General features: G+C 47.5%; 2 protein-coding genes across 3 annotated transcripts in view; one reads left to right on the forward strand and one right to left on the reverse strand.

Annotated features, from left to right (window-relative positions):
- The window catches only part of bcan (brevican), a 34402-nt gene extending 28254 nt beyond the window's left edge, over nt 1–6148 (forward strand). Inside the window, exons 13-14 of one of the 2 annotated variants that reach the window (XM_066721490.1) lie at nt 1782–1964; nt 3288–4271. In XM_066721490.1, the coding sequence (XP_066577587.1) occupies nt 1782–1964; nt 3288–3592 (488 nt within the window). In that variant the 3' untranslated portion in view covers nt 3593–4271. Of the gene's footprint in view, nt 1–1781; nt 1965–3287; nt 4272–4627 lie in introns of those variants that run through there. The other variant, XM_066721491.1, reaches the window with a different exon arrangement.
- A 2060-nt stretch (nt 6149–8208) lies between these two features.
- Nucleotides 8209–14840, reverse strand: hapln2 (hyaluronan and proteoglycan link protein 2). Its single transcript, XM_066721492.1, has 6 exons — nt 14606–14840; nt 13077–13187; nt 11978–12337; nt 11450–11566; nt 10092–10277; nt 8209–9187 (listed from the first exon to the last, which is right to left on the reverse strand). Exons 2-6 carry the CDS (start codon nt 13156–13158, stop codon nt 8910–8912), a joined length of 1023 nt encoding a protein of 340 aa, XP_066577589.1. The 5' UTR covers nt 13159–13187; nt 14606–14840; the 3' UTR covers nt 8209–8909.
- Between the last annotated feature and the right edge of the window lie 8506 nt (nt 14841–23346).

Genomic DNA, 23346 nt, shown 5'->3' on the forward strand with positions numbered 1-23346 from the left:
AATGCCCCCCACAGCATAACAGAGCCTCCAGACCCCTCACTGTAGGGGGCATTTTCCTGGCATGGTTTGGGTCCACTTGTCCCCTTAGAGGGAAGGGTCACTGCAAATCATGACAAAGTGATTGAGTGATCACCTTTATCCTATGGTGACACATTTCTATCCTGATGGGAGTGGCCTCTTGCGGGATGACAATGCCCCCATCCACAGGGCACGAGGGTCACTGAATGGTGTGATGAGTATGAAACTGATGTGAATCATTTGCTATGGCCTTCGCTGTCACCAGATCTCAACTCAATTTGTACACCTATGTGAAATTTTGGACCGACGTGTTAGACAGCGCTCTCCACCACCATCATCAAAACCCCAAATGAGGGAATGTCTTTTGGAAGAATGGTGTTCATCCCTCCAGTAGAGTCCAGAGACTCGTAGAATCTGTGCCAAGAGCATTGAAGCTGTTCTGGGGCTCGTGGTGCTATGTTGATTTTTCCTTTAATTTGTCACCTGTCTGTATATGGGCTTGAGATATGTTTAATTATCCATTCATATTTTTGAACGTGTGTGTATCATTGTATATTTTTGATTGTGTTTCAGTTTATTTACCTGCCAATTTCTTAATTTTGGTAAAATATATATATATATTTTCCCTGTGTGAAACTTCACACTGTAGACCAGTTCTGTTTCCATATTTCCACACAGAAGACTGAAATTAGGACAATACATACATTACCTCTGAGTCTTTTTATGTATTTTTTCACGCCTTTTTTCATAATGCAACCCTTTTTGTCTAGAAAGCACTTGCTCAGACCTCCAGAGAGTACAGGTACTGTGGAAGATTGATATCACTCCATTCCCTACTGTTGCAGTGACCTTCAGGGCTGGGTGAATTTCAAAGCACTCTGCATTTTCCCTGACCCTCCTGTGGTTTGAGTCAGGGCTTTCCTGGGCAGCAAATGGGAAACATCATCAGCAACAACAACAAAAAAATATGCCTATGGTCCAAAAAACTCATGCAATCAATGGGGATTTGAAAGTCTCTGTGGGATGTAGGCTACGTGCTGGGACACAGAGGGAATTCAGAATATGAGATTTGGTGAACAAAACATCTTCCCTAATTGGAAACTGTTTGGGATCTAAATAGGCACCCACTAAGGCCCAGTTGGGCTGCCTATTAAAGCTACTCCAATCGAGTGTTTGTGCAATACGTTGGGCACACGGAGGAGCCCCCCCTATCTTCAGGGACCGCCGAGTCTGCTGCTTTGTATTCCAGACCTGGCTGCCACCTACACTCCCAGATCAATCTCACCGCTCCTCCTTTCAGAGCAACTGAAACTGAAACAACTGACACCGCTGAAATGAACCAATTGTTAGTTCAATTAAGTGTCTCTATTACAATGGAAAAACCAACACACACAGGGCTCCTCTGGGACCAGTGTGTGGAGCCACTGTCCTTGTGACTTAACTACCATGTCACTGGCAGGGGTGGGGTTGGGGGGCAGCCCCAGGGGATTAATCTCAATCCAGCTCTGGTGGAAAGACAACTCTCGTTCTACCTGGAGGGAATAGTACATCTCAGGACCAGCAGTTTCTGGCAATGCTCTTCTGGTCTCTAGTCTGTTGTCAAGTGAATTAGCTCTTCTTCAGAAACAGTGAGCCAATGGGCATGGCTCCAATAAGGGATTAACCCCTTATAGGTAAACGGTCATACACACGCACACCGGCATTGGGTGATACCGAGGGCAATATGACCTGACGATCATTGTCTTTGCTCTTTGCCCGGGCAGCGTCGTGTGGAAAGCCCCCCCAGGTGGAGAACGCAGGGACGTTCGGGAAGCCGCGCCAGCGCTACGAGACCAACTCAGTGGTGCGCTACCACTGCGCCCAGGGCTTCCTGCAGAGACAGAACCCCCTGGTCAAGTGCCTACCCAACGGCAGATGGGAGGAGCCACAGATTGTCTGCATCCCGGGTAAGTCACACCCAAACCCCCACCCCACAGTATACCCCTTGACTTTGAATGCACTTTTCTTTCTTTTTTGATGCCTCACACTTATCTGCTCCCCTGCTTTCAGCGCCCTCCTATTGCCTCTTATTATACCTGTGCTTATTCTTATTCTTGCCCTTGCATTGCCCCGCATCGGAACTGTGTTGTACTAATGGCCGTTATTTCCTTTTTCTTTCACCCCACTGCATGTGGCACTAGTGTATCGTTCAACATATTTTCCTGCTCTTACTTGAACTACCTCTTCATTGCCCTTGAAATAGAATCCCAACACTTAGTTAATTCCACTTTCATGAAAGACATTTGGACAACCCTGTGTAAGAGTGTCTTCTAATAAATAGATACATAAATATTAATATTATAGTGGGAACAATGGGTTCATAACAACGAGAGATGCTTCTTCACAAAGGGAGAAAAGTGAAGGGGTGGCAGGGGGTGGGCGAGCACTGTTGCGGAAAAAACAACAACAATAAAACTGCTTGGATTCTTGGATCATTACCCGTCTGTCGCACCTTTGTGAGGGAGAAACAGGCCTGCTCTGAGCTCCTCTTGTCTACAGCCATGTTGTGATGTTCTCACGCTACGACACGCTGGAGCAGACTAGAGACACAGCGGGCGTGGACATGACAAACACTTGCTGTAGACGATGCTGCATTAAACACTAAATGTCTACACTTAAGGCCTACTCACTCCGCTAAAATAGACTCAAAATGGTCCTGCCTCTTCTCCAGCTGCAATTTGGTTCCAGGCTTGCCAATCAGTCCTCTGATGTCTGACGTCTTAGCTTTGCTGCTTGCACCGTTGGCCCACATACACGAGTTGCACCCCTCTGATGCATATTTGGGAGTCATTATTCTAGGCGTAAATACTAATTGGATCCACAGCCCTAAACCTCTACTTCAGATGTTGGCCTTTGTTCCCCGAATGTCTGCTTTGCAGTGCATGTCAAAACAGCCAGCGCCTGAAGGACCAGCGAGGCATAGTCTACGCAAAAAGACATGCGCTCGTGAAAGTTTGATTTCAAAGTGCAGTGCTGTGATGTGCCGGCCTTGATGTACCTGGTTTTGGTCTGCGTGCCTTGAGTTTGCCCTCTTCTCATCTGGTTTAATTGTGGGAGGCACAACCCTCACCCAACCTTGCCCCCCGCTGAGGGATGGGAAGAAGGTCATGGGTCACAGGCTGTTCGAGGACGAGAACGGATGGCTTTGCTTTGTGCATTTCTGTTGCGTCTTGGCTTGCGGGAGTGTTTGCATGCTGTCGTTTAGTCAAACTGCCTTTCTGATCACGTAGGTGTCGGGCCTTATAAGGTCAACTGCACCGAGGAAGCGGGGGACGAAGAGCAGGACCCCGACAAAAAGAAGTACAAGAAGGCGTGCTCTGGAGTGGACTCGGATGGGAGCAAAGGAGAGGACGAGACCTCCCAGAGCGAGAATGAGAATGAGAATGAGAGCGAGAGCGAGAGAGAGAGTGAGAGTGAGAGTGAGAGCGAGAGCGAGCTGGACCATGAGGAAGAGTGCTCCAGCTGTTCCGACAACAGCAATCCGGCTCCCTCTTCCGAGACGATGTCGGAAAGCAACTCAAGCCTCAGCTCCTAATTGCCGTGGGACTGATCTCTGAGTCAAATTATCAGGATTACCAGCGCAATAAGCTTCTATCAACAAGCATTACCTCTCTTGCACTGCCCCCACCTCATGACACAAACCAAGGACCTGGTCACTGGAATCAAGAAGGAATCTATATGGCACCTACGCATGCTATGGTGCCAGTGGATATCCAGCACTGGTCCAGGAGAACCCAGGGCTGCTTTCAAAAGCAGGCTTCGATCAGTGCCTGAAGTTCATGTTGATCTTGGACTAACGGCACAAATCTGGGCCAGTCCTGCAATTTACAGCTCGGTTTGACTGACAACCAAAAGCTCATGTATTTCCAAACTGGTCCTGGACTACCCCCTGCCCTGCTGGTTTTTGTTCCCAACTGAGGTTTTAATGACTTAATTGAACCGTATACTGCATTGTCGGTTCAGTTAAACAACAATAAACAACAGAGCTGGGGGTATTCTAGAACATATTTGGAGATTGCTGTTCTCGAGGACCCGGGCTTGTGACCCATGTGTTTGTAGAATATGGATGAACGTTGTTATATTTTTTCCTTCTAGTAGAATAACCTCGTCTTACAGTAGCAATGTGACAATGTCATTGCGCTGCACTGGCTACCTCATTACATCAAACCCACTTTTTCCAGAATAATAAAAAGGAAAAAACACACCATCTCATACCTCTGAGTGGCTGGTCGTCTTTTTATTTACTACAGCTGACAGCGCTGTGCTTGTCAGCCTAAAACCTCTGCAGCTTATGTCTCCTCTCAATAACACGAGATCTTGGGATTTCAGAACAGGGTTATTATTTGTATTTTTCTTTAATATTTTTTCGTTGTTAGCTGATGCCCTGACAGGTGTCCCTAACCCTCCATGTTTTACAAGCCAGATGCCAATATGGACCAAAAAGGAGACCAATAAATGTGAAAATTCAGCTAAGATTAAGTAGAAAACACAGTGTGTGATTCTCTTAAGGAAGTAATTCCAGTAAAATGTGGGCTAATGGTCACTGAAGGAGGGTGTCTTTGTATTGCAGTGCCGGCCGCGCCCGCGAGTCAGCTGGCTACCGTGACCCATGCGGTGATGGACGCCACCGCCACCACCGAGCAGCAGTCGGAAGAGGAAGTTGACTTCATGGAGATCAAGTGGAATTAAGTCACCTGCCTCTGTCCCCTGTATCTCTGTCCTCCGCCCCCCCTTCCCCCACTGTCCCCCCCCTTACCCCACTCACAATTCCCATCACAGTGACAGACCCCCCCCTTGAAAAATAGTGCCAGCATCCCCAAAAACAGCACCCCTATCCACGCCCCTCTCTCACTGCCATTCCCACCTGCACTCTTCCATAGAGTGGACTGCTATGTAATATTGGTGCACCTGTACGGATCTGACTGTGATTCCCACCCCCATCCGAACCCTTACGTTTTTAGTTTTTTTGTTCCCTCTCACTTGTAACAGTTTTATCATCAGTCCATTTTGCTCCTTCCTCTTCAATCTGCAACTAGGCCTGGTGCCCGAGAAGATTTGTCAAACCGTTGGAGATACGGGGGGAAATGAAACAGCGTTGCGCCAAATGACCATGGCGACCCAGCGTAGCACTGAATTGCTTCCCCCCTCCTGTCTCGCGGCCTGCCGCTCACGTTGGATGCAATATTTTGGCGGAGGATTTTCTCTGAGGGGATAGTTAGCCATTGCTGAAATGTGGATGCCATCACGGGCATTGCGTAAGGAGTGAAACCACACAAAAAGGCAGTTGTTGTAAATTTGCATCTTTAAGCTGTGTGTGTAAAGGACCACGCTCTGTAAACTGATCAACAAAGAAGAAGCAAAAGAATAAAAGCAAAGGGGTGACAGTATTAATATTTATATGGATTTGCACCCCACCTTTGTGATTCTCATTTCTCACACCCAGGTTATGGCCCACTTTGTTAAAAAGGCCACAATAGTTGTAAAGTTTACGTGGTGATAGCGGGGGAAGGGAGGGGTGCTGTTACAAATGAATGGTGCTTTAGCTCAGACACAAATGGGGATGGTACCATTAAACTCCAAAGCTCAGAAGCAAACTCCGAACATGGTTAGTAAATAAACACTTTTTTTTTTTTTTATATAAATATATTTTTTGCTACATCCCTTCAGCTCTCTCAGCTAACCTACTCTTTTCTAGTATGAGTCTTTCTACTAAAATGACTGCCATGGGAAAAAAAGGCTGTTTATTTTGGTGTTACACATTTGCTTGAAGCTAATAACCCCCACTGACGCCATTCTAATTGGAAGCTTTATGTTATAATAAAGTTTCTTGGAATAAAGTAGCTGTTGACACCTTGATTATTAACTACCTAATATCCCTCACCTCATTGTCACTAAATAGTCATGGTTGTTCGTAAGGGAGCGTCATGGAAACCACCCTGCTTCTTCAATTGGTTTGAAAAGACGGCGGGAACAACAACAACACAAATTGGAATGCATTTTTTGAATCTTGACTGTATATTTATACCTCCTGCGTACTTATGTCTGACGTTGGAAAAGGTCAATAAAAAAAACAACAAAAATTCAAAAACAATATCATTATCTAGTTCCTGATGTACTGTATTTCTTGTGGTTATCGGTGCTTGGCGAGAAAAGGGTGTGTGGCAGTTTATTGGGGGGGTGCACATTTGTTGCATTCTGGGAAAAGTGGGGGCGTTGCTTCTCAAAGCCCCATCATGTGACTAGAGGAATTAAGGGGCGAGAAAGGCGACTGCTTGACTTTCTGATTTTTAAATTCGAGGGGATTTGATAATGTCAGGCCAGGATAGAAGACAGGGCCATTTTCAGATCGGTAATCGCAGCAATAAGGAAACAAGTTTCTTACTGTGAGCGTTGTGCACCCAATATACTGAAGAACAAAAACAATAAATCTATATTAGCATCAAACAGCAGTTGAAGTAGTTATACTTAAAGGGATACTTCGGTATTTTGGCATTTTAGCCTGATTGCTTATTCACCCAAAGTTATACGAATCCATTGGAAACCTTTTTTAATTCTGTGTCCAGTTTGAATAAATTTGAATTTTTTGTTTCTTTCACATAGCACAATTGCTGGGAGCTAATGGTCGCAAAATGCTGACTCTCAAAAGAGATAATAGATCTTTTAAATACTCAAAAGCTGGTCCGTTTGTCATTTGTAGTCTTATATTACTATAAATCATAAATAACTAGTTCAAAAAATTCTTGAATTTACTGGTAATCATAAGAAATGAGTTTCCACATACTTCCTGGTTGACAGACTACTTTCGGTTCTGCCTGCTTGCTCTCTGTGTTTTCATTCACGCACAGTGAGTGTATCTTTGCGCTGCCACATCACAGCTGAGGAAATGCGTAGTTTGGCCAGTTCCAAAAGAAAAATATTTTAAACATATTCATCAAAATACATTTGATTTTGTATAGACTTCTAGAGAATATTTAAAAGATCTATTAGCCGCTTTCAAGAGTCAGCGTTTTGTGACCATTAGTTCCCAGCAATTGTGCTGAGCTAACAAAACAAAACATTCAAATTTCTTCAGACAGGATGCACAGAATTAAAAAGGCAGTGGATTCATATGATTCTGGGTGAATAAGCAATCAGGCTAAAATGCTAAAACACTGAAATATCCCTTTAAACACCTAAGAAAAAAGGCATCTAATCATAATTATACTTAAGGGCTGCCTTATAGTTATTGTGTAAAGGGAATATGGGAATATGATGATGGAGATGGAGATGGTTGTGGAAGGGAGGGGGACGGGGGGTGGCTGGTTATTGGGGTTTCACAGATCCATTAACAAACTACTATTGGATTGGGGGGAAGTTGTTTTGACCGGATAGCTTTATTTTTAATTTTTATAATAGATTGGCCCTTGACATTTGATTGGATCTGTCTATGTGAATGGTGGAGAGACCATTCCCAAGCACCTCCCCCCACCCCCCTAAATCTGCTCCCTTTGCATCAGTGAGTTCTGGCCTTGTGCGAGGATTTAATTTTTGGATTTCACCCAAAACAATCAGCCTCCTTCTTGCACTTTAAATGGAAAACAAACAGATGCAGCAAACAGCCTATGCCAGCAGTTCCTCTAATCAATAGGGATTGCTTTTGCTCAAATTAAGACTGTTGGTTGTTTTTTTCCTTTTCAATGTAATTAAATTTTCCCTTCTCCCTTGTCCATATGGATCCCTTAAAAAAATAAAACACACACACAAAAACAACTGGCAACTGGATTTCTTGAGAGCAAAATTCTCTCCCTCTCTCAAAATTAAAATGTACTAATCAAACCCCCTTTGATGCTACAAGTATCGGTGCGTGGTTTGTTTGCGTGAAGGGGGTGGATCGTGGCTTCTTGTCCCAATTGGAGGATTTTCTGTGAGTGGGGAAGGGTGGTCGGAGCTGGGAAAACGACAATCCTCACAGAGCACCGGGTGCCACGGCGCTGAATGCAGACCACGGGACAAAAACAAAACAAAAACAAAATGCTAATCAAAGAAAGAAAGAAAAGTCGACGGGAACATAACAGGAAGATCCAAACTACCCCCTGTCCCTCTTTGGTTTAGTTCTGTTTCACTTTCCTTTGATGCTGTGGCTGAAGTTGGGTTCAAAAGAAAACGAGGAGCTGGCGAACATGTGTGTTATTTATTGGAATTGAGAATAAATACAGTCCCGAGATGACAGAGCAGAGAGACAAGCCAAGACACAACTGTGCAAGACCCATGCTATACTTGCAGCAGTGCCCACTGGGGAGATACACATAGGCACTGCCCGTATTCGAGATGCAGTCCCGCCCTGCCCTACCTGCCTTTGAAGCTGCGATTTGACGTTGGTTTCTTAATTAAAGAATGACGATGACATTCCAAGCTTAATTAATTATCCCCCCTTCCATAGCTCCTTAAAAAGCAGCAGTTCTCCCAAACCCTGGTCCCAGGGGAACTTTAGTTAGTTGTCCAGTTGGAGTGTTTGTCCACCACCTGGCGCTAAAAGGCAGGGAGCCGTGGGCGGGGATTCACCCTGAACACGGGCACACCCGAGGATACAGACCCAGCTTGCATTTGACTGCAACAACAGGGGTGTGGAGGGGGGCAGCACACACAGTTAGTGCACTTTAAAAAAAAAAAGGGTGAATACAAGGTAACACGCTTTGATCTATGTACAGTATTTTGTTTTGTTTTCTTCTCCATAAATATCTCAAATACAGCCTGAACAAAACTTGACACCATAACGTCAGACAAAGCCCCTTTTCTGTGCTCTCCTATTTTGTTTTCCCTGGTTGATCTTCCTGTGCTATGCTGCCTTAACACGTCCCCCCCCAGGGACACTACTACCTGTAGCAGTAGACCCCGTAGGTGTGCAGGGCTTTGTCAGGGAAGCCAAAACTGCGAACCCCAGGCTCGGGGAGGCCTCCACAGTGCTGGCGCGGAGTGGCGATGGGGAAGCGCACGCTGCCGTCCTCCAACCAGCCGCCATCGCAGCGGTCCAGTCCGGAGAAGCGCCAGGCCGCGTACAGGTGCCCGACCTGGGCGATCTTGGCCCCCTGCACCCCACAGGCCTTCACTGCCTCAGTGTAGCTCAGACGCCCCCCCACGAAGAACACCTGGCCTGAGAGAGAGAGAGAGATAGAGAGAGAGCAGGAAAGCCAATACTCAGGTAAACTCAGGTGAGAGAGAAAAGGAGGGAGAGCCTTCCTCTTCTTCCTCCTCCTCCTCCTCTTTCCCCACCCCAACCAGAGAGGGTTTAGAGCTCTTTAACACAGCAGTTTTTCAAAAGTACGCTATAAGCTACACACTTCAATGGGGAGGGAGAGAGGGGGAGTCTGTGGTGTATTTTTTTTGCACAGGTTTGCTTTTTAATGTGAATGCACTACAATTTTATTTACTGATTTATTCATTGGTCATTCTTATTCTTGTTGGGTTTTCTCTGCATGCAATTATCCTGTGGGCAGATTGTTCCAGCTGTTGACATTTGCAGAATCTACATCCCACAAGGTAGATAGAAGTCTGTCTCATTTAGAGAGAGCGAGAGAGGGTTTTGTTGTGTTACAACATGACATCAGAATGGATTTAATGAGGAGTTTGTGCTGCTGATCAACACAGAAAACGTCCATAATGTCAAAGTTAAAAATATAATCTGCAAAGTGTTCTAAATGAATTACAAATACAAAACAAACAATTATCGAATACATAAGCCACTGTAGAGAGAGAGGATTCCCCAGGATGGCAGTGTTTCTGAGACCTGAACAAGAGTACCATTGTGCTCTGTGGACACCCCCCCCTCTTCCCATCGCCCTCCTGCACAGCGCTCTCCTCCCTTTTACTCCATTAGCTCCCTTTGGAGGAGGGGGGCGGAGCTTAGGAGAAAAATCACAATAGGAAAAATTGGTAAAACACAATACAAACATTTAAAATTAAATTAAAATTAAAATTGTCAAAATGCTGCCATTGTCTGCCTGGAATAGTGCTGATGTGGAGATGCTGTTTTTTGGGTGTCGTGGGGCGACACTGACCTGCGCTACTGGAGGTGAAGCAGAAGGCATCGAAGCGCTCCCCAGCCTTGTCTTTGGGGCCATAGCTGCGGATGCCAGGCAGGAGCAGTTTCCCCCCACAGGGCTCCCGGGGCTGAATGATGGGGTAGTGGACAGTGCCGTCGTCCAGCCAGCCCGCGTTGCACCAGTCCAGCCCCTCGGTCCAGGCTGCGGATGACACCCAAGCCGACACGTGGCCGTCACCACTGGGATGCTTTCACACACAAGTTTATCCCCCCGCCACCCCCAAAAGAAAAAAACCTTTACCTAGACCAGTGACTGACTCTTAACTAGCGCTGATTTCAAAGTTCTACGTAGTTTAACCCAACTCTGTGTGTAAGTGTTAAACAAGTGTCTAAATAATGAGGGAGCCATGCACACCAAGTCTGAGTCTTGTCTGTAGGGCAGTGCCAGAATGTAAAAGCCGGGAACAGCGGTGTTCTAGAATTATTTAAAGTGCATTACATATTCGTTTTACAAATACTCTGCCTGTTATTCTGCTCCTTAAAATGTATGTAATCTAAAACCGCAATCTTCGTTTTGGTGCTCCCTTTTGAGGACCTATTTTGTTTGTAATTCAGTATAACCAACAAGCTGTATGTTTGCATATTTCCATAGATTAGATTAGGAAAAAAGGCAAATAAAAGAATCACCCACTTTTTTTTTATGAAACCCTAGCATGCAAACCCACACACTCTCGTCTGTATTATCGTGTATTTTCAATGTTGTTGTTTTTTTAAATGCTCCTGTTTTTCTGTAAAGCCACAGTACCATTTTAAAGCAAATCTAATAGTAGCAGTTGTTTGAAAGATGCTGTCATCTCCCCCGGTGCCATGGTTTCATCCCACACTTCCCCAGTTCACCACCAGAGGTCATCGTCACCTGACTTCTAAGCCCTGTCAATGAACATTCCTCAACACCCAGTGCACTCGCTCATCACCCTCTGCTCCCATTTGTCCAGGACTCCCAGACACTGTTTCCCTGCTCCCCTCTGCTCCAACTATATAAACCCCTTTGTTCCCTTCCTTCTTTGCTAAGTCTTGTATCCCCTGTGTTTCTTTTCTAAGCCTTTCCTTGTTTATCTCTGAGTCTTCGACCTTTGCTTTGCTTTTACGACCACCGTCTCCTGGATTTCCCATACTGTTTTGTTCGCCCTGTGCTTGACCTACTGCCTCCTTATTGACCTTAATTACTTGACTTTCCCCATTGCACTGTTTGCCAGACCACGACCCTTTTCCGTCCCTGGATTTGTCTTCAGCTCTGCACCTGGGTTCATTACCTTGGCTTCTGCCTTGTTACACCCGACCCCTCCCCCACAGTTTCACCTGTTACCAGCTTACCCCTGTATAACTGTGGGTAGGTGGCCAGTCTGGCATCCTGTCCTTCACAGGCATCCTTGGCCTCTTGGAAGTTGAGTCTGTAGCGTCCGTTACGACTCTGGTATGGAAACACCACGCCTGCAAAGCACAACGCAGTCATACATACACCGCTTTACACAAACGTGCCAGTCTAATATAGCTGTAGACAAAATGATGACTCTCGACTGTTAAATTAACAGTAGGATTGAAATGTGTAGACTTTATTTTTTCGCAAAATCACACATATGCCTGGAAAGAAGGCAGGCTGTGTAGTTCTAGTGTTTGTTTTAGGCAAATGTGAGCAGAAGATGATACTTTTTCAAATGCTCAACTGAAATGTGTGCCTGTTTATAACAACCATATGATCATTTGAGGTCCCCGGATGTTTTATTGCATTTGCTATCCTGTAGATTCAAAGAATTGATCCTAATAATAATAACAACATAATAATAATAATAATAACTTTAACAATTAATTAATTAAAGTGATTATCATTAGTTTAACTTCAACCTTCTATTCGCAACGTGATGGTAACGCTCTCGTCCTCCAGCCCGTTGACGAGCTCACAGCGGTATCTGCCATCGTCCTCCAGGCTGAGGTTGGCAATGCGCAGGGAGGCATCCAGCGTGTGGGCTCTCCGCAGGGAGGCCCGGGGTCCGAGCGAGCCATAGCCCCGCTGGTCGTGGCCGTTAGTGATGAGGATGATGTTCTCGACGCCCAGCCGCGGCGCCTCCAGCTTGGTCCACTTGACTTTGTAGCGGGGGGGCTTCAGGCGCAGCAAGCAGGGCAGGGTGGTGTTGGCTCCGCGTTGGGCACTCACCTCGGGATACACTGGTGGCTCCAGCAGGTACCGCAATTTCTTGTGCACGGCTGGAGTGGGAATGAACACAGGAGACAGAGAGGGAGATACTATTACAATAATGTTGATCAACAATGAACACATCTGCATGTTCTACACTAACAGCCTCTGTAAGTCTGGGTTTCCCAACTCTTGATGCCTACTTTACATTTTCTAGGCTCCACCCCCCACCTCTAATAATACAATAATACAGTAATACAAAAGTTATCAATTCAAGACTCTCCTCTATGTACAGTTCAGAATAAAGGTTCTGAATCAAATTTAATTGTTAGGTTAATGATTTGCCAGCTATGTTTTAACTGAACAAGGAAAAGAGCTTAAGAGAAAAATCACAATCGACCAAACAGTACAATTTTAATTAGGGATACAGGTGCTCTGGGCTGGGTCACCAGTAAACCTAGGCTTTCGTTATGGTTGGGGTTGAGTTTCCATTGAGTTAACAGAGTCGGGGGTGGACTTGTACGGGTCTAGCTTGGCTTGGGTTGGGCCGCAGGATATTGTACAATGGGGTAGAGAGAGGAGTCTCACTTTTCTGCACCTGCACTCTACTATGGATGTGCCAAAGGCGGGATTTCAAATCGATTCAGCAGTGTCTCGCTGGTATTTTGGGGAATTTCACTTTTGGGAATTTCACCTCATGCTCCTGTTTTTATTTTTAATTTCTCAAATTTTAAAAAATAAAACACAGACAGAGAGAACAGAAGATGGACAGACAGACAGATGGATGGATGGACAGACCGAGTGACACACCTTGTCTGTGCGGGTGATAAATGGCAGACGTCCAGGTGAAACAGGCAGCCACCCACAGGCAGACCGCTAAAGAGTGCATCATGGGATACACGAAACCCCCGTGTACACTCCCTGCAAGACAACAAACCAGTGTGCACGGGAAACTTGGGCAATCACAAATTGTTCACATAAAATAATACAATGTAATATCTGGAATGCAGGTCTCAATACAGCTCCCAAATTCACTCAATACAAACACATGTCCCAGGATTGTCCCTCTCTCCTGAGCTTGTACCAGTCCCCCCTCCAAAAAAACCCCACTGCCTTCCAGCTCCTACATCAGTATTCTGGTACATCCCAAGTGACGTTGCACAAGTTCAGTGAATAGGACCATCTTCCGCGGGAGTTTTTGAAACGAGAAACAATAATTATTGACACAATGCCACCCCTTTAAGGAGGCAATGTGTCTGGGCCCTGTTGCCCTGCTGTTTCCCCTTCCTCCTGTGTGTGCAAAGACGTTCTGTGTGCGTTCTGAGAGACTCTTTGTTTGTTTTTTTTTGTCCTCGCTAAGCTTGCTCGTCTGACGATCAGCAACTGAAACCCACTTCCTACTGACAGTGCCCTGTCCCTGTGGTCACCTCAGCTGAAGATTGTGTCACCGTCACTTGATGCACTCATAAAGTATTTATATATAAACGATTAATTATGAATAAACAAGTTGAATGCACTGCTTGTTATATTGGACAATTCCAACCTGGCAACTCTCAGGGCTTTCTGCTTAACTCTGAATTAAGCGCCCCACAAAAAGATACCAAAAGATAAATCCTACTTTCCTTGCTCTGCACACATTTACAATATCGTTCCAGAGACTTTTTATATCAGATATTTTCCCCTTTTATAACCTGTGATGGCGATGTTACCGATTTGGTCGTGATGGGATTCTTTGAAACAATTCCACCCCTGCCTTTGACAAAGTTAAATAACTGCACCTTTAACCTGTGGACCAGATGTGGGACAACACCGAAAAAAGCCCAATTGAGATTGAGACAATATTATTAGGTCTAAATGATCCTTTGACTTAATCTCTCTCCCCTTCACCCTGTCTAACAAACATCTTGAGCATTAAAATGTGCCATATATGCCTACAATCTTCCAAACCTTTCCAATAGGACCTGTAAATGAAATGATCAAATTTGTATGCCAAAAAGGCTGCTATAATTTGCCATTATTGTCAATTGTCACTGCTTGGCTGATCACTGCATGCCTTTAGCTTACCACCACACACCTTTGCACTGTTTATAAGCAGACTGCACATTACCGTACATGGCACCGATTTGCAATACTTAGTACAGTACATGCAGAAGCAACCCAAACACTAACAGAACTGACGGACTGTAAACATATTCTCGCACACACACAAGTAGCAGCAATTTGGATAATTCCAACGACAATCAAGTCATCTTCTCTGAATCAGCATCTGTATAAAGGTCTTCAGCCCAAGTTGCAATCCATCATGTCATCAGATCACAGACAGTATAATAAATTCTAACCTGCCAAAGTCGACGCGGCCAGCAAAGCAGTTGCTGCAAGTTTTTCTTTTTTCTTTTCTTTTTGTTCTGTGGGAGAGGGGGGTGGGGGGGGGTTAGGCGTCCATGGTTTATCCAAACATCTTCGGAACTGGGTTGACGGTTGAGTATTTAGGCCACTGCCAACTTCAAAGCAGGCTGTGCTTTATGTCCCAGTGCTGTGCTGTGCTCCACTTTCTCTCTCCCTTGCTCTCCTCCCTCCCTCCCTCCCTCCTTCTCTCTCTCTCTCTCTCTCTCTCTCTCTCTCAGTGGGCTCTGTGCAGCCCTCCTGTGTTCTGACCATCGAACTCGTCAACAGCCTTTTCCTACGCTCCGCTCCAGATGTTAATGAGAAGATCACAAGCTCTCCTTTGTTTGCCATCATGCTTCTCCTTCCGCACCCCAGTATTGGACCGAGGGATGAAAGACAATTAGAAAATAATAATGGGGGGGGATATCCGGTGCCAGTGAGACCCAGGCTCAGAACTGTGCCTCTTATCCACAGACTTCCCAGTTAACACATTTTGTTCGGACAACAGCGTGTGAGGTGTGTTTTGGTTTTGACAGATGTGAGGTCAGAAAAGTATTGTTGTAGAGGAGTATCCCCCCCACCACCCCATAGTGGGGTTCATTTCTCCAATGCTCACCTTTTCGATACGTACAGTTGCACATTCTGGTATTTTATATGCCGAAGGACACTGTATCTTTTCTTATTATTATTATCTTTCCATTCTCTGTATTTTGTTATTTGTCAGTTTGTGTCCTTCTCCAGACTGTGGCTGTAGAACCTAAAACTGTTCCTGCCCCACCAAGCCTAAATGACAGGTGACACTGTCTGCCTGTTTACTATTCCAGCTGCCAATCACAGTGAGCGACAGCCCATCAATGATTTGGATTAGTTGAGGAATAGCACCTTGGATTTATGTCTGATTTACTCACACAAGCTCAATAATGACTTGACGTTTTTAATACACCAAACGAGCACGATGTGTCGAAAGGCCTCCTCCCCTTTGTAAACTTTCTTATGTAACTGAAAGCAATTATATAACCGGTAATGCATGTGAATTGGTTCCCAATGCAGATATGTCCGAAGCCTGTATTCTTTTATACCTATGGTTATGTGGGGTAACTCTGCAACCACCACTCAATTTTGCAAAGGTATAAAGTTTTGTTTAACTGTAAGGCCACCACCCCATCTCAAAAGCATCTCGATTACTATAGAGCTGTAACTATATTACTGCTTAACTATAGGGTCCTACTGGATCTGCTTACTGGTGAATACAGCCTCTGTGTAAGTTCACTCTGATAACTAAATGTAGTACAGGATATTTGCACTCTTAACTTGGTTTGGCTGTGGTTTGACCATCATTCTGTGGTCGCCTCCTATGTACGGTGTCCATATTAGGACATCATCACTCCTCAGCATCAGTTGTCACACATCACTCTGTTTTGCGATCAACCCTCAATAAGTTAAGTCTTCAGTCATCAGTTATCTTTCATATTTGAGTGAGACCCATCGGGCATCAATCATCATGCCTGTTTATTGTCAGGTTTCAGGCATCACTTCTATTTTGTATCAGCTGTCACACACATTTTATGTCAGGTGTCACTCGAATTTAATTTCAGGTGTCACTTGTATTTTGTGTCAGGTATCAGGAGTCACTTGGTTTTTGTATCAGGGATCACTTGAAATAGGTGCTGGTACTTAATTTAATAGCCAGTCAAATGGCTTTACTGTTATTTCATTGGTTACAAGTGTCAATCATGTCAAGACACGTAGAAGAACCAGTGGAACCAAGGCAGGCAATAATTTCTCTACAGAATGTAGTCTAAATTAATAATAAAAGCAAACATAACAAAAAAGACATCTGTGGATAATTTAAACAGGTGGTATATTGGTATTACCATAAATATTGACCACAAATTGAGCTCGGAGTAAAACAAAATAATACAAATGATTGACATTCCCTGTAACCAATGCAGTAATTGTAAAGATGGTTCAGCAATCTGATTGGCTATTAAATTAAGTACCAACACCTATTTCAAGTGATCCCTGCCACTAAATACGAGTGACACCTGATATTAAATTTGAGTGATACCTGACATAAAATGTGAGTGACAGCTGATACAAAATATGAGTGATCTAAGAGACCTGACAATAAATAGGCATGATGCTATAGGCACTTTAACACTCTGGACTGCAGGAATACCCCGACACACCGAGAACTTTTTCTTGCTTGCTGTGGACCAGTTTGTAGCCATGGTCAGAGTGTCTACTGTCCACCATGTTCCCAGGGATAAACATAGCAGGGGAGGAGGGAGTGTGAAGGTTTGTCCAGTCTGACATCCCAAAAGGACATACTGTACCCCCCCATCCCCCGGTGACCACAGGGCAACTTCAGAGCGGCCAGCTCAGCCCTGAGTGCCGTGTTTTGTGCGATTTGTGATCCTCCGGTCATGCCACCCACCCACACACACACAATCGCCCCATTGTGCGAGCCGTGATCTTATTTTTCCAAAGGAAACGGCAACGAGGACAACAACAACAACAACACACAAACGGCTACAAAATAATACCAATAATAGGATTGCTCTGCCGCCTCTGGCTCCCTTCTCCATTGTGCGTCTCTGTCAATGACCCTCATTCTTACACACTGGCATTAGTATTCATGAGCTCACATCTAGGTGACAACTGCCCCCCTCTCTCTCTCTCTCACTACTACCCCCCCTCTCTCTCTCTTTCACTATTCCTCCTATTTCTTTCTCTCCCTCTCTGCCCTCCCTTTCTTTTCTTTTTTCCTCTCTCTTCCTCCCTGCCTATTTCTCTCTGTCCCATCCTCCCTCTCTCTTGCCTGGTCTCCCTACTCCCCCCTGTGCTCCATTCACTGTCAGCCTCTCTCCATTCCTTTCTCTCTTCTTTGACCCCCCCTTCTCTCTCCTCCACATCTTCTCTCATCCTTTCTTACTCCTCTCACTATTGCCCCATCTCACTTTCATTCTCCCCCAATTCCCCCATCGCCCCATTTCTATTCCACCCACCAGGAACTTCATCTCCAGACCGCACCTCACAAGGGTCAAATCTGAGCCATTTCAGTGGGGATGAATTGCACAGTTTAAGTCATACCTGTGCTGTAAGTCCCTACAGGAAACCCAACTACTTATCTCATAGCACCGTTTTTGTGTGCGTGTGTGTGTGTTTATGCAGGTTGTTGGAATCACCAACTCCTATCAACACCTGCCCCCTCCCTATTGGAACAATTTTTGTTTCTATTATATATATATATATATATATATATATATATATATATTGTGTATGGGTTCTATTGTGTGGATGTGTAGACTTACAGCATCCAGTTTGCTGTGATCCTTAGATTCAATCATGGGTTAATCTTAGGGTCACCTGAATTTTCTGACCGTAGCGATTACTGTCAAACCGTGCCTTAGGTCCAGGATTAGAGAGCTGGTGAGGATACCGGCTGTCTGTGGTCCCTCTTTGATTTCAGAGGGCGAAAGGATGTGGCTGTGAATGAAAGCGGAGAGACACCCGTGCGAGTTGAGACTCGGGAAGCTAAGCGTGACGGCCAGGCGCCGTTTGTTGTGGCGGGAGAGTTGATTTGCAGGTCAAGGGGGAACGTTTGGTTACAGCTGGGTTCTTACAGGGTTAAGAGGGTTATGCTATTGCTGTTCAGATAGTGTCGATGGTTCTGGGCATCTGATACTGTCTTCTAACTCCTTCCTCTTGTGAAATCCCCCCCTCCCCATCTTCCACTCTTGAATAAACTATGTTCACTCTTCGTCTCCCGTGATCCTGCTCTCTCCTCTCTCTCTCTCTCTCTCTCTCTCTAAAATTCAAATTCAAAAGTTGCTTTATTTGCACGACCAACAGGTGCAGCGTTGCCAAAACAGTTTTATACAGAACAAACCATAAAACTGAATAACAAGGACAGCAAAATAAATAAATACATTAAAATGTATGTATCAAATACATATACATCATATTGTCCTCTCGCTCTGTCTCTATACATCATATATATAGTCCTCCACCTCTCTCTCTCTTGTAGCCCCTTCTACCCGCACACTGTCCACTTCTCTCTGTTTGGTTTTTCGTTTGCATAATCTACCGGCTTTCTGGTGCTGCAATCTACGGGGAGACAAATAGAGGTGTTGCACGTATACATAAAGAGCCAATATTTGTTTACAGTAAAAGCGTCTGCTCTTCAGGAATCCGTCAGCGTTTCATCCCGATGCGTCAGTTGGAAACTCAATTCCGATTTGACCGGCTTGCGTTTTTAAACCCCGGCTTGTGAGCACATGTGCACCCTGCGCCATCCCTCGCCATCGCTCTGGCATTGTCAGCGCAGCGCCCTCTAGTGGCAATTGTGTACACTTGTGTACACGGAGTGGGTCCCATCCAGAAGCCCGGCCGACCATCTACCCGGAGCCCGGCCTGACCAGGACTGCTCCCCGCTGACGTCACCAGCCAGGATCCAGGAGAGGCCTCGGATTCCAGGGACCGACCAGGCCGATCGGCAACGTCCCTGAGGGAGGCCTCCTGCAGCCAGGGCCCGGACTTCTCCCCGCAAGGCCCGCTCCCTGCAAGAGCCCCGGAGGTGGAAGCTGCTCCCCAGCCAGGTGGACTTGCCCCGACCTCCGGATTGAGAGCCTCCCGACCCTTCTCCAAGGTAGGAAAGTGCAGCATGGCCCAGCGAACCGCCGGTGTGAGGCGCCATAATGCGGTGCGCTTCAGCCGCGAGGCTGGAGCCGAGACCGCGGCCCTCACCCGGCTGGAGTTCAGCAGGTCCGTGCTGCAGAGGGGCCTGGGCTTTGCCCCTTCTGAGCTGAACTGTGTGGTAAAACTGCCTGGACCTAGGGACGTGTTCGAGGTGAGCTTTAAGAACCCTCAAGTGCTGGAGAGTTTTTGGAACCTGTATAGGGAGAAAAAAGACAGCATGCCCCTGAATGACTTTGTGGTCGACGCCCTGACAGATAGAGAGATCAAAATTGTAACTATTCAGTTTTACAACGAAGCAGTGGCAGAGTACGACGTAGAAGTATGGCTGAGGAGACACTGTGAGATCCTGTCTGAAAGTAGGAGAGTTAATGATGAGGATGGGGTCTGGACCGGTGCTAGGCGGTGGCAGGTGCGCCTGCAGGTGGAAGTGGCCGCCATCGGCGGAGTACGCCATCTACCAAGCACCGTGGTTTTAGGAGCAAATAGGGGGCTTGTCTTTTATCATGGCATGCCCAAATTATGTAGGAACTGCGGGGCCCTGGGTCATTTAGCCGCAGCCTGTACCGTTGTTAAGTGCAAGGTCTGCAGCGGGGAACATCAGACCAGGGCCTGCAAGCAGGAGAGGGCCTGCAACCTGTGCGGTGGGGGAGGGCACCTCTTTAGAAATTGTCCCTCCTCCTATGCAAATAGGGCGCGGGCCCTCGGGGGTGGTGGAGAGAGAGAAAACCAAGCGGAGGCTCCTCCAAAGGTGATACCCCAAGATGGGGGTAGAGAGGAAACAATCCTCAGGAGCCTCATAGGCTCCCTCTCTGACTCTGGGTCAGAAGTGGAGGCAGAGGGAGAGTGGACAGTGGTAGCGGGGAAGAGAAGGAGGGCTGAGAAGAGGAGCATGGGTAGGGGGGGCATGATGAAAAAGAGGATTCATTCTGCAGATTCTCCCCCCCCTGCCGGCTCCTCCCCCGCTCCAGAGTCCCCTCCCTCTAATTTTTATACGCCCCACTCTGACTCCGGAGAGGAGAGCGGTGGGCCTTCTCCACTGCCCCGAGTGGGCAGCCTGGTAGATGAGAGGCCCCCTAGAAATAACATTCCTCCTGCCCCACAACTGAGACTCTCCCAGGGGAGGGGTCAGGTATGCCCTCCCGGCAGTAGTGGGAGAGCCGCAGGTCCTCAGGAGACGAGAGTCGGCGCCAGTGTCCTTTCCCAGAAAGACATCAGGGACGTGATGGCAAGGTCACTGGCGCTGGGGGAGGAGGCCTGCGGCGGCAGACAGCCGGGAAGGGAGAGACCACCCCCTCCCCCACCATTAGTTAAAAGAACGACTAGCGGGGTCTATACAGTTTTCTCCCCAGTTGTACATAAAGCCTCTGCCCTGCCATCTGTTCGTCGGGCCTCGGCCTCAAAGGAACCAGGGAGAACCTCCAGCACCACGGGCCCTGAGCCCAGTGGAGTTTTGCCCGCCTTACCGGGTGGCGGGAGCCGAGCCCCCCCCATAGTCTTCCTAGAGGATCAAGCGGTGAGGCAAATGATTGAAATGATGGGTGCTAGCGCTAAGCTAGGTGAGGGAGAAGAGAGGAGTGGGGAAGAGAAAGGTTTCTTTACATGATTGTTACGGAGCGGGTAATTGCCCTCACAGCCATTATGGCATTAACTATTATTTCAATTAATGTGAGGAGCATTGCTGAGGTGAAAAAGAGGACCGATGTTTTAAACTCTCTGGCTGGAATGAAGGCGGATATTATCTGTTTGCAGGAGTGCGGCATCCCGTTCCAAAAAGAATACAAAGATCTCCGGGACACTTGGACCCTAGGAGAATCCTTCTGGTCGGGGTCCAATGTGTCCCGAGCGGACGGGATTGCCGTACTCCTGAAAAACCCCTTCTTAATAGTTAAAACATTCAAGGTTATAGAGGCGGGCAGACTGGCCAGCCTCGATTTTAAATACAAGGGGGCTGTATTGAGGCTGGTCAATGTCTATGCCCCCACCAGCCAGAGAGAGAGAGTCCTCTTTCTCCCTCAGCTACGCCCGCTCCTGATCGGCACCTTGCCAGTTATCATTTCAGGTGATTTCAACTGTGCTCTGAGGGATGTAGACCGGAGTAAGCCCCGCAACGATAGATCCAGCAGGGACCTCGCTGCGTTCGTGGAGGACTTTGAACTCTGCGACGCAGGTCGGGACCTGGTCCCCTTGTTCACCTGGGTGAGTTCTTCTGGCTCCTCCTTCTCCAGGATAGATCTCGTCCTCCTCAGCAAGCCACTGGAGAGGACCGCCATGTCTTCGGAGGCGGTCTTCTTTTCAGACCACAGGCTCCTGACGACAGAGGTGCTCATTCCGAGCACACGGGAGTCGGGGCCTGGGGTCTGGAAGCTCAACACCTCTCTGCTCGATGACCCTCGTGTGATTAAGACCTTTAGCAGACGCCTCGAGGAGTGGAGGACCCTGAAGGACCTTTTTGATTCTCCCATAGAGTGGTGGGAGATGATGAAGAAAAGAACCAAGGGCTACTTCATTCAGCTGGGGAAACGGAAAGCTCGCGAGAGGCGGGCGAGATATTCCCATCTAAACGCCCGCCTCCAGCGCCTGAGTCTTTTACAGCTCAGAGGCTTCGACCTAGCTGAGGAGGTGGCCCGGGTCAAACTGAGTCTCTCCGCCCTCTATCGGGAGGAGCAAGAAAAGATCAAGGTCCTTTCCAGGGTCCGCATCATGGAGGACGATGAGAAATGCAGCCGCTTCTTCTTCAAGAAAACGAAGGAGAGGCGGCCTGCAATGTCCTCCATGATCGACTCCTCGGGGCAAGAGGTGGAGGGCAGAGAGGCTGTTGAGACAGTGGTGCGGGATTTCTACAGGGAGTTGTACGACCAGAAGGTGGTGGATCAAAATCTGATCCATCACTTTCTGTCCCTGTTGGAGTCCCGCAATGAGGGGGACGAGGAGGCGGAGGAGGATCCAGAGATCACCACCACTGAACTCTCCCAGGTGATAAAGAGTCTTAACTCTGGAAGGACACCGGGTCCCGACGGGATCCCTGCTGAGTTCTATAAGATCTTTTGGGAGGTGCTTAAGGAAGATCTGGGCCAGGTCCTGGGGTCGATGTACAGAGAGGGCAGATTGGCCCCTTCGATGAAGAAGAGTATCCTCTCCCTTCTTCACAAGAAGGGAGACACGAAAGATCTGAGGAACTGGCGGCCAGTCAGCCTCCTGTGCACCGACTACAAGATACTGGCCAAAGCACTGACGCTCCGGCTGCAGCGGCCACTCCCTCAAGTCGTGGGTCCCGACCAGGTCTGTGGTGCCCGGGGGAGATCGGCGGCCGACAACGCCATGCTGCTCAGGGATGTCGTGGCCTACTCGAACGAGAGAAGGCTTCCCCTGGTCCTAATCAGCTTGGACCAGGAGAAAGCCTTCGATAGAGTGGGCCACGAATACCTGCAGCTTGTTATGGAGAGGATGGGTCTCGCTCTTGGCCTGAGGAAGTGGGTCAAGATCATCTACAGCGGCCTAAGCAGCAGGGTCCTTGTGAACCGCCACCTGACCGAACCATTTCCGGTCAGGTCGGGGGTCCGGCAGGGTTGTCCCCTGTCGGCCCTGCTGTACGTCCTCTGCTTGGAGCCGTTCATGCAGGCGATCCGCCGGGACGTCCGGGTGACAGGTTTCCATCTCCCGGGTTCCGGCGGAGAGCAACTGAAGGCCCTGGCCTATATGGACGACGTGGCCGTGGTCTGCACGGACGCTCCGTCCGTGGCCAGGGTCGAAGAACTGCTGGACGGCTTCTGCAGGGCGACGGGGGCCGCTGTGAATAAGGCCAAGAGCGAGGTCTACCTCTCCAGGGCATGGCCTGTCGGCCGGGGCCCGCCGACCGTGTTCCCTGTGAAGCCGTTTATCAAGGTTCTGGGGATCACGATCGACGGGACCAACACGGGCACCCGGAGCTGGGAGGAGGCCATAGCAAAGGTCCAAAGGAAGATCCACGGCTGGAGCACAAGGACCTTGACGATGG

Source organism: Amia ocellicauda, chromosome 14, assembly GCF_036373705.1.
Source record: "Amia ocellicauda isolate fAmiCal2 chromosome 14, fAmiCal2.hap1, whole genome shotgun sequence".
NCBI classification, from domain to species: Eukaryota; Metazoa; Chordata; class Actinopteri; order Amiiformes; family Amiidae; genus Amia; species Amia ocellicauda.

Excerpts from the sequence above, each read along its gene's own strand:
- hapln2 (XM_066721492.1), bottom strand. The coding sequence starts at position 13,158 with ATGATGCACTCTTTAGCGGTCTGCCTGTGGGTGGCTGCCTGTTTCACC. Across the intron at positions 12,338-13,076 it reads TTATCACCCGCACAGACAAG|CCGTGCACAAGAAATTGCGG; the intron begins GTGTGTCACTCG and ends TTCCCACTCCAG. Across the intron at positions 11,567-11,977 it reads CATCACGTTGCGAATAGAAG|GCGTGGTGTTTCCATACCAG; the intron begins GTTGAAGTTAAA and ends TGTGCTTTGCAG.